Below are 15,711 nucleotides of genomic sequence, written 5' to 3' on the forward strand. Positions count from 1 at the left end.
TTGGCAGAATGCCACCAGTGGTGTCCCACAGTGATTTGTGTCGGCACAGCTACTACTCATTATATTTATTAATGATTTAGATGATAAGATAGAGCGCCATATGTCCGAATTTGCAGATGTCATAATAATGAGCAACACTGTAAGCAGTTTATCAGGTTTGGCCCAATTTGTAGCACCCTTGCCTCAGTCAGCGGTGGGAGAGTGCTGCAGGTCAGAGATGCCATCCTTTGGATGAGATATTAAACCAAGGCTCCATCCACCCCCTCAAGTTCAGATGAAAAAAAATAATGAAAAACAGCAGGGAGGTTGTTCCTAGTATTTTAGCCAATAGTTATCCTTCATGTAACTACACTAAAATAAATTATCTGATTACTTTTACATTGCTGTTTATTTATGAAAGTTGGCTGCCATATTTCCTGCATTAAAGCAGTGACTATGCCACAAAAGTTCATCACCAACCGTAAAGAGAATTGGGATATCAATGGATTGAGAATGGGGCAATAGAAATGCAAATCTCTTTCTTTCTTTCCAGTGTAGATGGATGAATAAGATTACTTGACTAAATAAATGGACTAACCTGCAGCAACTCAATTTCAATGTAAGCAATTGAGGATTTAACATATTTGGACCTCAAAGAGGATCAGAATACTTTCAAGTCTGTGAAAAGATGGAAAATAATTAAATCCAAATTGACTTGGGGCTAGGTAGACTATTAAAATGTAATGTACAGGTATAGAAAATGATCAGAGAGTCTTATGGAAGGCTGGACTTCATATCTACAAAACAAGAAAAGAAGCTGGATGGTGTTCTGCAGTTTCACAGAAGTGGTTCGATGATTTCCAAAGAACTGTGGTGAGCTGTTCATAACACCTCAGGGAAGTTGTATTCATCTTGGGAGGGAATGCAGCATTATTTACCAGAAGAATGTTAGGACTGAAGGATTAGGGTATAAGGAAAAAAATATTCAAACTAGGGTTATATCCCCTGGATTTCATAAGATTGCAGGGAGCTGATGGAGCAGACAGAAAGTATTCCTGCTGGTTTTGAAAACTTGAACTGCAGAACATCACCTAAAAAAATCAGTGAGGTCTTTTGGGAATGAAATTAGGAAACAATTCTTAACAAAGAGATAAAAGAAGCTTGGAGTTCTCTCCTGAAACAACAGCTGTTGCTGGGTCAGTCATCATTTTAAATGTAGGGCTGATAGGTTATTGCTCACCAAAGACATCAAGAAAAAAGTACTTAGAGTTGGGTCACAGATCATCCATGCTCTGAATAGCACAAAGCTTGAGAGGACAAATATTCCTATGTCAAACATTAAATCTAAATGATGCAAACATGTCAACATTTCCATGTAGAAGATGAGCAAACTGCATAAACCACATGTTGTCTCTTTGCAACATATTATAGAATGACCTGTCCTAAGCAATCAAATTAACCTTACATTTCTACACTACTTACTCAGCAAGGTCATCTGAACAAAATATTACACATTACACTCACAAGTGGAACAATAGTAACACTGAAGAATTCTCCACATCATGCTTTTATGACAACTTAGCAGCAACATCCCTGTTGTTTGGTTTATGCATGTTGTGATGCAGGATGGGCACTTGGAGGTCACAACACGACTCAGAACATCTCAAGAAAATTATCTGACCTGCAATGAAAGTCGACGAGTGTGAACACAGAGAAGGCAGCCCCAAAAATTTCAAGCTGTTGATTCTGTTCGAGGAGGGCACTCTCTAGTTCAGAGAACCTAAAGACAGTAGGTTGTAAGAAGCAAGGGGCCAGAGCCAACCTTGCTTTTATCTCCTCTACTTGTCCTTACTTATTCATTTGCTATTTCAAAAACAGGACCTCAAAAATAACACCATGGCACATCATATTAAATGAGTGGGCATGCAACATATTTGTTCTTCTTTGGGTAACCCACTTGAGAATTTTGATCGTATTCTATTTACTGAACAGTATATCATGCCATTACTCCATCCCCTGGGCTCCTACCACACTGATCACTGGATACCCCAAGGCCGCGTCCAGCATTAATAGGGGTTGGCAGAAATGCGGGGACATTCTCTCCAACAGCACCCTCAATGTCCCTTTGGTCTCCTTTTCCCCTGCCACTGAAATGAGAATGGGTGCACAGGAATTCAGGTAGGATCAGACACCGATCTCAATAATATCTGGGGTTCCATCAACTAAGGGCCATAAAGATGATGCCACATGAGGAGCTAGAGACACCCAAATCCAAAGGAGCTCCTATTCATTTCCTGCTGCCAGTTACCTCACAAACTGCACCATTAGGCAAGTACTAATAAGTAGCAATATAACAGAATTAATAAGACATTAAACAGAAGCACAAAGTAGTGAATTTGCATACAAGCACTAAAAGAAGAGGAATAAATGCATGGAAAATCTTTATGATGTTGCAGAATAAAGTAACAATATATCAAAATGCAACATCTGCAATAACTCAAACAGATAAACAACAATGTTGATGCTGGTGGTTTGGGCCACTTTATTGCAAAATGAAGGCTGAAATTTCACTTCTACAAACACGTGGTATAATTGATATTCCTCAAGGAACATCCTTTAAGCAAGTGCATCCTACATTTCAACTGTCAATACACTTTATTGCAACAGAAAGCATTTTAAGATGTTCAGGTCATGAAAGGCATTATATAAATGAAAGTTTTTAAGTTCTCTGTAGATTTGTTTATAAATTCCATGCTTAGTTCTCTCTGTACTGGAAAGTTGCATACCAGTTGATTAAAGGCTAACAGGATGTATACCTAAGAAGCAAACACCTGCAGGGCCATGGGGTCGAGCAGGTGAGTGGGACTAATTCGATAGAGTCATACAGCCGGGAAGCAGGCTTTTCGGCCCACCACATCCCTGCTGACCAGTGAGCATCCATCCGCACTGATCCCATCTCTCAGCATTTGGCCCATACTCTTCTATGCCTATGCAATTCAAGTCCTCATCTAGAGGCTTCTTAAATGCTGTCAGTGACCAGGCTTCAACCATTCTCTTGGGCAGTGCATTCCAGGCATTCACCACTCTCTGGGTGAAAAAGGTCCCCTCAGATCCACCTTATCTGAATCACTTTCACCTTATCCTAAACCTGTTTGGTCTACCTCTGATATGGGATAGTTTCCTGCAATCTACCCCATCTATAACTCTCATAATTTTATATGCTTCACTAATGTCCTCTCTTAATCTCCTCCCTTAATCTCCTCCAGACAATGGAGTACGGACCCAGCCTTTCCAGTCTCTCCTCATAATTGAAATGCTTCACCCCGGCAACATCCTGGAGAATTTTTTCTGCACACATAACTGCTTCAAAGCCCTGACACAGCCGTGATGGTCCAATTGGCCTCCTGCTGTGTTTTATGACATCCTTGGAGATCATCATTAGGGATTATATGACAGAAGACCCTTCAGTGCTAAAGTATCCAAAGTACAATTTCAAGATGCTACTGATAAGCTCTTTAATAATTCTGTTTGTTGCAGTCTGCTTTTGTCTGCAGCCAGCACAAGAATGTGATAGAATTGGGCAGCAACACAGTCCTTTTGGTATTCAGTAGTGAAACAATAGGCTCAAGACTGTCAATGTTATACCAAGTTGTGTAACGTTGGTCATGTACTCTGTCAGTTGGAAGGATTTAATGGCCTTAAAATTTGTTCACCAGGAAGTTGTCCATAATATCTGCTGAAATCCTCACAGGGAATGGAATAATTCTTCAACTGCTCTGCACTACCCAAGCACATATGGAGGCAATGGTATTATCACTGTCAGATAGACATCACAACCAACAAATAAACTTGGGCATAATGATTGGGTGGGTATTCATTCTATACCATCTCAAGCATAACAGTGATTAGCTCACATTAAGACACAATTGTAAGTTAACTTAAATATTAATATTGATTTAAGAACTCTTCCTAACCTGTACAAATTAAACTGGTCTCTCCACCCATTCAAAATGGTCACGAATTAAATATTAGCTGAGATGAATGATCAAATTCTGGAAATAATACTTGTCAACATACTGATATGAATTAATTGTACATAAGCAAGCGTGCACACATTTTATGTGACAATGTTACACAGCAGTGAGAAAGCTGCCTCCTAAATTCCGTGGCGCATAGTTAGACTCGGCACGGAGTGCGAGAGGTACAATGTTCTGGCACATCGCATGATCAATGCTATTGGAAGCCTCCTTCCACATCGGCTAGATCTGGCCTCAAAAAGTGTCTGCTAGTTGACGTTGATTATTCATTCAAAGGCAACACGTTTCAGAGCCACCTTGTCAACAACACCTGACTTACATGAGTCAGAGTAACGTGATATTGATTTAAGAATGCCGAGCATCATTCCCTGCTTTTTGTTTACCACTTGTCATAAAGCAAGCAAATTACAAACAATGCACTTCCACACACCAAACCACAGCTGTAACGTGTAATCACCATCTTTCTTTTTCCCTCGGATCAATGAAAAGACTTGCCAACCACAAGAAGGCTGCCAAGACATAGTCCCTAACTGGGAACAGTAACTACCAACAAACCCTTAACTGGAGGTTTCCTGGATCGTTTCATTTACCGCCTCGGTGCTCTTAGTCAACCCATGTGGGACTGAGCCACATACATCGATGGCTGTATTCTGGGGTCCCTTTACCACCCCCTCCCCCTCCCCCTCCCTTAAGATTCCCCAGCTACGATTCTAGAATCTATATTAAAAATAAAGCAGTTTATCGGCGGCGAAACCTTTCAATCGGCCTTTCCTTCTTGTGGCGGGCAATCATTCCCTACAGATGCGGGGGGGGGGGGGGGGGGGGGGGGAGGGTTTATATAATCCTTTGGAAGCGGCCCTTCCATGTTCTACACATCTCAGGTACTCGCCCGCTTTTTGTTTTGTTTCATGGCATTAACACACACACACACACACACACACACCAAAAACATGTCAAGCGGCGGCCCGGGGGAAGCGGGCAGCTGGCGCCGCCTTTCCTCCCGGCCGAGCCTCGGTGCCCGGCGGCATCGCTCGCCGCCCCCGCGTCCGTCCGTCCTCCGTCCCGGGCTCCACTCACCCTCGCCGGCCAGTGCGGGTAGCCTTTCATCTTGGCGAACACCAGATCGCCAGCCTTGTAGTCTCTCGGCCTCGGTCGAGCCATCGCTGCCTCTCCGTCTGCCTCTGCCCCCTCCCCAGCCCCCGACCACCTCCGACTGGAAAAACCAGGCTTCAAACGAACCGAGAACCACCTCCAAGCCGGCGGGATGAGGAGGATTGGGGAGGGGGGAGAAGGGCAGTGAGAGGGAGGGGGCAGGAAGGCAGGCCCCGGACTGAACACCTCCCTTCCACCTTATTTGTTTTTTTATATAAATTATCACACAAGTTCTTCCTCCACTTCTTGATTTCCGCCCCGAAAGCAAAGCGAAACGAACCCTCCTCCCCCCACCCCCCGGAATGCGGAAAGCTCCCGCGGTCTCGGTGCCCTTGGCGGCGAACTGTTCCAAGTCGGCGCTAGCACACTTTAACCCAACGCACAGGCGGTCGGAAATCGCTGTCTCTCCCTCTCGCTTGCAAACAGTTCAAACGCCAGCCTTTAATTTCACGTTTTTTTTTATTAAGTGCATCAAATGCAATTCACACAGAGAATAAGTAACCGAGGCAAAGTTACTTTTATTTGCAACACGTCTATTTGGTTACAATGTTGCCATTTCTACCCCACCCCCAGGAAGTTTACTCACTGTCCTAAAAATAATGGTGACTGTTCAACTGCGAAGAGGTGGGGGATTATTTTTTTCCCCCTTATCCCACCCCTTACGTAGAAATCTTTCGTGGAACGCATTCGTAATAACCGGGGAGGAAGCAGGAAAGGGGGACGTTTGTGTTTGCAGAAAAACAAACATTGTTTGTTCATGTTTGACGATCCAACGACCGATGTTTACACAAGCATTGCAATTAATAAAAAGGCAGCGCAGGCAACGCTCGTGGTTAAGGACTCAAGGATCAGGATAATCCATTTAATCCTGCTCTTCCAGGGGTGTAATTGAACGAAGTACATGTCTCACAAATACGGCAAAATCCTGGCAATTCCAACTCATTTTTGTTTGCACTGAGGTCATTTGAATTATCCAATCATTTGAATTAAGTAAAATGAATAATAGAAAGTGGGAACTTTGTGTCGACATTAATTATCCGACAATTTGAATCAAAAATATAAAACATAGTAAAAACCAGTTCTGATGAAAGGTCATTTTCCAGTAACGTCAACTTCATGCCTCTTTCTCAGATGCTACCTGGTATGAACGTTTACAGTATTTTGTGTTTTTTTTTGTGGTTCCACCAGTTGGAATATTTTTGCTTTCAATCTTTGCATAATTCCTGCACAATATTTTGTTACATGTTGCTATCAACTCATTTGCTTATATGTCGAATCTTTGCTGTAACTTGGCAAAGTTAAATTATACATCAGAGTAGGAGGGAAACACCATAATGTTGTCACACAGGAAAAGCAGAGAGCTGCTGTAATATGAAAATGATCTTGTGTATTTAGTGCTGCTCCATTTTGAATAATCAATGCCTTATCATGGTAATCATGTCCAATATCATGCCAATTTATAATTTATGGTATTAATATTCAGCATCTTAATTAATGAACGAAGTTTGGAGCCTTCCTGATTGCACACACAGATATGACTTCAGACTGTTTTTAAGTATTTGACCAGCCAGAAAATGTTGCCAATTTTTATTCATATGATTCTGAACATTAATTGAAATAAATAATATTTTATGTAGAATAAAGTACACTGATAGCAATGAATCAAGAAATTCAAATCTGGCACAACCCTTTCAATCAGCTAAACACTTAATATTTTGTAATTAATCTGAAAAATATAAATTTTCTTCACCCTTCTAAGAATAAGGAGTAGAGAAACAGGAGTAGTGCTTTGACCTTATCCTGTCATAAATATGAAAATTATAACATGCAGTTAACATTCTACACTATTTTCCTCACTCTGCTTTCTCCTCAACAAACAAAGGAGAGAATCCATTGTGATAAAGTTTCCATTTCTTTCAGCTGGTCTGATCCATACAATTTAGCCCGAATGTGCCAAACAGTGATAAAGTTGGGGTGTGGCGACCCACCTTCGATGCAAGCGAACCGGCTCCGAAGTTGGTGTGCGAGTCGGCAGACAGGCCAGCCACAAAATGGCGCTGGGCCTTCTTCAACAACGAGGGGAGAAAACCCGCATGCGGGAAGAGGTTCGGTTGGCGCACCTCTGACGTCATCGCCACGCATCAAGCGCAGGAACTTAACGGCTTAAAAACCAGTGCGGCAAGATTCAAATAAACCAGTCTCAAGTTCAACCCACCGACTATGTGTCGTTATTCCTAGCTCAGTGCGTAGTCCATCGTTACATTGGTGACCCCGGCGGTCCAAACGGGATTTGGACCGAAGATGATCAACTCTTCATCCGTTCACGTAGTTTCGCTGAAACTGCCACCCTTCTGGATGCTGCGACCACACTTGTGGTTTGACCAAGCAGAGGCCCAGTTCCAGATTCGGCAGATATCTTCTGATTCCACGTGTTACTATTACGTTGGTGAGCTCCCTTGACCAGGAGACAGCCGCCCAGTCGCCCCCGGAGGAAGGCAAGTATACAGCATTCAAAGCGCTGCTCATACGGACCTTCGGCCTCTCACGACGGGAGCGCGGTGCCCGCTTGCTGCACCTGGACGGTTTGGTGGACCGGCCGCCGTCAGCATTAATGAATGAGATGCTGGCCCTGGCTGATGGACACAAGCCCTGCCTCATGTTCGAGCAGGCGTTCCTAGAGCAACTGCCCGAGGACATACACCTGCTACTGGCTGACGCAGATTTCAGTGACCCCCGGAAGGTAGCGGCCTGGGCAGACGTGCTGTGGAAGGCCAAGAAGGAAAGCAGGGCGTCTGTTGGCCAGATTACCAAGCCACGTGCCCAACGCCAGGCCAGACCAGGCCCGGCAACAGAGCGCACACAACCCAGAGGCAGGAGTGAGGAAGCCACTGTACAGTGGTGTTTCTGCCACCACAGTGGGGCGCAGAAGCCCGCCGGTGGTCGCCCGCCCTGCGAGTTCTCAGGAAACGCCAAGGCCAGCTGCCGCTAATGGCTATGGCAGCTGACCACCATGACAGCCTCTTGTACGTCTTGGACAAAACAGTCGGGACGCTGCTTCTTGGTCGACACTGGAGCAGAAATTAGCGTCTTACCCCCGACAGGGTATGACACCCGCAACAGGGGAGCTGGGACCCACCCTGAGGCCTGCAGATGGTAGCACGATACGAACCTAACGGCATCCACACAGTGAAGCTGCAGTTCGGTGCCAGCCGGTTCACGTGGGACTTCACACTGGCTGCCGTGGCCCAACCACTCCTGGGGGCAGACTTCTTGCGAGCTCACAGCCTACTGGTCGACTTGCATGGGAGAAGGCTGGTCCATGCCAAGACTTTCCACACGTTCTCTTTGGGCAAAGCCAAGTTGGCCGGCCTCACACCTGGACTCCGTCACGCTGTCAGACGACGAATTCACCAGAATCTGGCGGACTTCCATCGGTTTCTGGCACCACAGTTCACGGCAGCCATACCCAGACACGGGAGTACAGCATCACATTCCAACCAAGGGACACCCCTCCACGCCCTCACATGACGGCTTCCCCCGGACAAGCTCCGCCTGGCGAAGGAGGAGTTCAAGAGGATGGAGGAATTGGGGATTGTACGGAGGTCAGATAGCCCATGGGCTTCCCCCTATACATGGTGCCCAAAGCAGCCAGGGGCTGGAGACCATGCGGCGACTACCGTCGACTGAATGAGGCTACAACCCCAGACTGCTACCCCATGCTGCACATACACGACTTTGCAGCAAACCTGCATGGGGCAACCGTCTTTTCCCAGGTGGACCTCGTCCGGGGATACCATCAAATCCTGGTACACCCTGAAGGCATCCCCAAGACACACTTATTACCCTATTAGGCCTGTTCGAGTTCTTCCGAATGCTGTTCGGCCTGAAGAACGCCACACAGACGTTCCAGTGGCTAATGGATGCGGTGGGACGGGACCTGGACTTCACGTTCATCTACTTGGACGACATCCTCATAGCCAGCAGAAATCGTCAGGAGTGTCTGTCTTACCTCTGCCAGCTCTACTCCTGCCTGAGTGTTTTGGCCTCATAATCAACCCGGCCAAATGCCAGTTCGGACTCAACATCATCGACTTCCTGGGCCACAGGATTACCAAAGACTGGCAATGCCTCTGCCTGCCAAGGTAGACGCGATCCGCCACTTCGCCCAGCCCGACACAGTCAAAGGCTTGCAGGAGTTCATTGGTATGGTCAACTTCTACCGCCATTTCCTCCTCTCAGCAGCCTGTGTCATACGTCCTTTGTTCACCCTGATGTCGGGTAAAGACAAGGACATTACTTGGAACGAAGAGGCCACGGCCGCTTTCGTCAAAGCCAAGGAAGCCTTGGCAGATGCTGCGATGCTGTTGCACCCCAGAATGGACGTTCCAACCGCCCTCACAGTGGACGCATCCAACACGGCAGTCAGTGGGCTGCTGGAGCAACTCATCGAGGGGCGCTGGCAACCCCCGGCGTTCTTCAGCAGGCACCTGCGGCAACCTGAACTCAAGTACAGTGTTTTCGACCAGGAGCTGTTAGCACTATATCTGGCCATCCGACATTTCAGGTATTTCTTAGAGGGCAGAGGCCGTTCACCCTGTTCATGGACCACAAACGGTTGACCTTCGCATTCACGAAGGTGTCCGATCCCTGGTCGGCCCGTCAGCAGCAACATCTGTCCTACATCTCCTAGTACAACGACGGACATCCAGCATGTCTTGGGAAAGGGACAACATCATGGCGGACGCACTCTCCAGACCAACTACCCAGGCCCTGTCCCAGGGGGTGGACTAGGCAGCACTGGTGGAGGTGCAGCAGGCAGACGACGAGTTGCCCAGCTACAGGACCGCAGTCTCGGGTTTGCAGCTGCAGGACTTCCTAGTAGGCCCAGGTCGGAGGACCCTCCTGTGTGCCGTGGCTACCGGCCAACCTTGCTCCATCGTCCCAGCAGCCTGGCGACGGCGAGTTTTCGACTCCATACACGGTTTGGCGCACCCATCCATCAGGACAACCATCCGGATGGTCTTCAGCAGGTTCGTGTGGCACGGCCTTCGCAGACAGGTCAGTGAATGGGCCAAAACGTGTGTGCAGTGTCAAGCAGCCAAGGTGCAGTGGCACACCAAAGCCCCGCCGCAGCAGTTCGAACCCACCAACCGGAGGTTTGATCACATTCATGTGGATATCGTGGGGCCCCTGCCAGTGTCAAGAGGAGCGCAGTACCTCCTAACTATGGTAGACCAGTTCACGAGATGGCCAGAGGCGGCCCTGCTCACTGACACCTCCGCTGATTCCTGCGCCCGAGCGCTGATCGTAACCTGGGTAGCACGCTTCAGGTTACGGCCCACATTACCTCCGACAGAGGTGCCCAGTTCACCTCCAGCTTGTGGTCAGCCGCAGCCAGCCTGTTGGGAGCACGGTTACACCACACTACTGCCTACCACCCACAGTCGAATGGACTAGTGGAATGTCTCCACCGTCACTTGAAATTGGCTCTCATGGCTCGCCTGAAAGGGCCTAACTGGGTGGACGAGCTCCCCTGGGTCCTGCTCAGAATCCACACAGCACCCAAAGAGGACCTGCATACCTCGTCGGCCGAGCTGGTGTATGCCGCACCCCTGGTCGTCCCAGGAGAGTTCCTACCAGCCCCAAGGGGGCAAGAGGAAGAACCCGCAGCAGTCCTGGACAGACTACACGAGAGGCTCGGCAATCTGGCCCCCGTACCGACTTCACGGCACGGACAGATCCCCACCTGCATACCCAAAGATCTGCAGGACTGTAAGTTGTATTTGTACAGATGGGCGCACACTGGACAACCGCTACAGCAGCCGTACGAGGGGCCATTCAAGGTACTCAGGAACATGGGTCCACACGTACGTTCTAGACACTGGGGGAAAGAGGAGGTCTTCACGGTGGACCGGCTCAAACCGGCCCATGTGGACTTGGCGCAGCTGGTCGAGGTTCAGGCTCTGCGGTGCAGAGGCAGACCGCCCAAACAGCGACTGATCCAGGCTGTGGGACCTTGGGGGTTTATCGCCGGTTCTGGGGGGGGGGGGGGGGGGGGGGGGGGGGGGGGGGGGGGGTGGGGTGGGGGGGGGGGGGGGGGGGGGGGGGGAGTCATGTGGTGATCCACCTTCAACACAAGCGAACTGGCTCCAAAGTCAGCGCTCGCGTCGGCAGACAGGCCAGCCACAAAATGCGCTGGGCCGCCTTCTTCAACAGCGAGGGGAGAAAGCCTGCACGCGGGAAGAGGATTTCGGTTGGCGCACCTCTGACATCATTGCCAGCGCGTTGAGCGCGGAAACTTAACTGCTTAAAAGCCAGCGCGGCAAGATTCAAATAAACCAGTCTTGAGTTCAACCCACTGACTACGTGTTGTTATTCCTAGCTCAGTGCGTAGCCCATCGCTACAGGAAAATCTTAAATGCAAGTGAGTTACAACCTACTACACAGGTTCAGGATTCAGTTTGCCTTGCCTACAGAACTGGCCACACCCCCAGATTGAAACTGTGAGAATCTGCCAATATCATTGGTTCAGAAGGATTCCTCAAATTGTACTGATTTTCTTATCTACATAGGCACCAATATGCACTTTGTAAGGTATATTTTTTGTATCAAAATATATCTCAACTCTCAACTACACAGCAATCAAAATACTAAAATAAATGTGCAGTACTTCAAAAAATATTTTCGATGATTGTAAATTAGGTTACTCAAAGGTAGTGGACTTGACAGCCTTATTAAAACTACATATTTTTAACAATAACTGCATAATAAAACTATGCCGGGTTAACACACTTAGAATTGTAAAAGAATTCTTAAAGGAACAATGAAATTTGATCATAGAATTCTGTTATTGCTGCCAGTTTTCACACAGCTCTCACCTTGATGTGGTCCATTTCTAAGTGTCCTGTGCCTGCCTGGTTGTCTCTGTCTCCATCTCAGGGGTAGGCTAGTGACAAACATCCATTAGAAGCCTACAGCTATCTCAGTTATATTTCCTCCCTCTCTGCCTCCTCAAAGGATTCCATGCAATCTCTCAGTTGCTCTGTCTTAATTCTATTACCTCCAAGGAGACTTTCCAGACAGGGGCTTCTGAAGTGTCTTCTTTCATCCTGAAACAGCTTCCCCACTACCATTGTTGACAAAGCTCTTCACCCTATCTCATCTATTTTCTGCACCTCTGCTCCCGTCCTCTCTCCTCCTGGATAATGGAAAGATAGAGTACCCCTGTTCCTCACCTTCCACCACACCAGTCTCTGCATTCAACAGATCATCCTTTGCAATTTCTGCCAGCTCCAACAAGATCCCACCACCAAACATATTGCTCCCTCCCCTCCTCTTTCAGTATTTCAAAGGGATCATTCCCTTTACGGTTCCTGGTCTGCTCTTCTGTCCCTAACAGTCACTCCCTGTCTTACTGCCTTTTCCCATGTAACCACAGGAGTTGCAACACCCATCTTTTTACTTCTTCCCTTCCCACTATCCGGAGACCCAAGTGAGACAGCAATTCTATTGCTCTTCTTCCAATCTTATGTACGATGTGGTCTCTTCTATATTGGAGAAACCAAATGCAGACCACTTTGTCAACCACTTTGTGGAACACCTGCATTCAGTTCACATGGGTGATTCAGCCTGCCTCTTTAATTCTCCATCCCACTCTCGCTGACCTATCTGTCTGTTTCCTTCTGCACTGTTATAATGAGGCCAACAGTAAACTGGAGGAACAGTACTTGATTTTCTGTCATGACATATTGCAGCCTCCTGGACTCAACTATCAACTCCTACAACTTCAGGTTATTTGCTTTTTCTGTTTGCGTTAGAACTGACTGCATCCACTGTGAGACATCCAGATGTGACATTGGCTCAGTTTTTATCTCCTCATTAGCACAGCCAGCCCTGCTCGGCATTTCCCACTGCCCCGCATTTCCCAACGTTTACATCTCTTTGTGTTTCTCACTCTCACTTTGTACTTACTGTTCATTTTTCTCCCCCCCTTTATTTGTCCCTCTCTTTCTCTGTCCCTCTCTTTCTCTGTCCCTCTCTTTCTCTGTCCCTCTCTTTCTCTCTCAAACTGCCCCCATTAACCCATAAATTATCCCCATGACAATCTTTACCTCACCCTCAAAGATGTTCCATTTGTCCTATGTAGTATAATTATCCCAAAAACTGGACCTGGACCGTAGGGAGCTGTCTGGTTAAAAATTCCTCAACCTCCCTTTATCGTCAAAGATCCCCACCATCCAGGCCATGCCATCTTCTCGAGGCTACCATCAGGCAGGAGGTCTGGAGTCCCACACCACCAGGGATAAGAACAGCTACTGCCTTTCAACCATTCGGTTCTTGAACCAACCTGCACAACCCTAATCACTACCTCAGTATAGCAACACTATGACCAGTTTGACCACATTGCACCCAATGGAACATTGTTTTCTTTTTTTTTGTCCTAATTATTCTTTCTTATGTAATTTTGTATAATTTATATTGTTCATTTATGCTCTTCTTGTGAATGTTGTGTATCTGATGCTCTGTGCCTGTGATGCTGCTGCAAGTAAAGCTTTTCATTGCACCTGTGCACACATGTACTTGTGCATATGACAATAAACTCGACTTTGACTTTATTGGAAGCTAAAACTAACTTCTGCTGCATTCCTAACTTTTATAGAGGGAATAAAGTTGAAAACTTATAGATAGGCATGTTTTTGCACAGATTCAAAATTTCTATTACTTACATAGATGTGTTAACATTACAATAACAACATATATCAATATAGTGTTAACATTGTAAATCACCCCAGAGCATTTCACTCAGGCATAATCAAACAAACTTGTCATCCCCCTGAAAAAAGTAGTTATTAAATGATAGGTGATTTAAAGCTTGGTCAAAGAAGTAAGTTTAAGAAGAATCTTAAAGAGGATAGAGAGCCATAGATATTTAAGCAATGAATTCTAGACATTGGACAAAGCTGAAAACATGGCAGCCAATGAAGAGAGTGGTTGAGATTCAAGGGGGTAAAATTAGAGAAACTCATAGGTTCTCATAAGTTTGTTGGACTGGACTTATAGAAATGCTAAACAAAACTACAAGGAGCTACAGAAATGAATAAAAGTATTGAGAAAGGCAGTGATGATGCCTTCTGAAGAGCATGTTGATATGAAGGTGAACCATAAAGATCTAAAAGAGAGTAACAAATTTTAATTATCTGGGGGCTACCATCACAGAAGACATCTGAGGAAGGAATTGAGACCATCACTATCAGCCGATTAACAGGTCAATGAAAATCTGGACAATAGCAATATTGTACTGAACACTAAATTACGTGTCCTCTCTACTGTGGTTACTTCTACAATGTTTTATGGATTTGGGGCATGGACACTTGACCAAAGGCTGGAAAACAGAAGTGAGGCATTTGAAATGTGTTGCTTCAGAAAGCTGTTGAATGTGTTGTATGCTGAGCACTGGATCACTGAGTCTGACATGCAGCAAATCATTTAACCAACTTGAACATGAAAACTGTCCTTCAAGATTGTGCAATGAATGAAGTGACTATGCCTTGCAGATTTCATGTGAAGCACGGCCACCTCTACCAAATCCATAATACAAGAAGCTGTCGAGGTAAGGAGAGGAGGCAGACCCAAGCAGGGTTGGAGAACTAGTATCAATGAATACATAGGGGTTCAACTGACTAGGTATACAAAGATGCTGAGCGCCGGGTGCAGAGGAGGAGAGTTGTTGTGGCATTGAAGGTACTCCGATATTCACAGTGGCTTCAGGATTAAAGGCAACCCCTCCTCATTGAACCCTAAGGTTCATACATGGCACTGACAGTGAGGGAATGCAACTCCCAATTGTGAGACTGAAAGGAGTTGCTTAGAACTACAAGAAGGATAAAATAACCGACCCTTATGATCTGAGATCCATCTATACTGAAAGACAAAAGGCAGATACAAGTTTAAAAGATCTTCATCAGAAAAGACAACATATTTTTACCAGAATAGCTATAACAAAACCTAACCAACTCCACACCAGGGATCAGCCACATTCACGGGCTGCCAGTAAATGTGGACATAAGACTGCAGATGCTGGAATGTGGGACAAAAAACAAACTACTGGAGGAACTCAGCAGGTCAGCAGCATCTGTGGAGACAGAGGGATAGCTGACATTTCGGGTCAGGACCCTGCATCAGGACGGACACTGTGGAGTGGAGATTGCCAGTATAAAGAGGTGAGGGGGAGTGGTGAAGCAGGAGCTGCCAGGCGATAGGTGGAAGTAGATGAGGAGGGAGATGATGGACAGAAGGACCCAGGTAGGGGAGGGGACGGAGTTGGTAGCAACAGAGGCCCGGAAGGGATAAGTGGAGACAACAAAAGGTTGCAGATTCTGGAATCTGATAAGTAGGAAGGTGATGTGGAAACCCGATAAGGGAGGGATGATGGGCAGATGGAACTGGTGGGGAAGGGAACAGGAGGCCCAGTGGGTTAAGTGTGTGGGTGATTGGCAAATGGAACCAGATGGGGAGAGAGAGAGAAACTGGGCAGGAAGGCTGG

At 46.6% G+C, this 15,711-nt stretch overlaps 1 protein-coding gene and 1 long non-coding RNA gene across 2 annotated transcripts in view; one reads left to right on the plus strand and one right to left on the minus strand.

Moving 5' to 3' along the window:
* LOC127584105 (hepatoma-derived growth factor-related protein 3-like) overlaps window positions 1-5,544 on the minus strand; it is a 104,315-nt gene extending 98,771 nt beyond the window's left edge. The window contains exon 1 of the mRNA XM_052040675.1: window positions 5,094-5,544. Coding sequence (XP_051896635.1) covers window positions 5,094-5,177 — 84 coding nt within the window. The 5' untranslated portion in view covers window positions 5,178-5,544. The remainder of the gene's footprint in view (window positions 1-5,093) is intronic.
* LOC127584106 (uncharacterized) lies at window positions 4,865-7,378 on the plus strand. The gene is made up of 2 exons (XR_007958345.1): window positions 4,865-4,897; window positions 7,089-7,378. It is a non-coding gene; the product is annotated as an uncharacterized LOC127584106 (long non-coding RNA).
* Window positions 7,379-15,711: the final 8,333 nt, after the last annotated feature.

Source organism: Pristis pectinata, chromosome 28 (genome assembly GCF_009764475.1).
Source record: "Pristis pectinata isolate sPriPec2 chromosome 28, sPriPec2.1.pri, whole genome shotgun sequence".
In the NCBI taxonomy this organism is placed as follows: Eukaryota; Metazoa; Chordata; class Chondrichthyes; order Rhinopristiformes; family Pristidae; genus Pristis; species Pristis pectinata.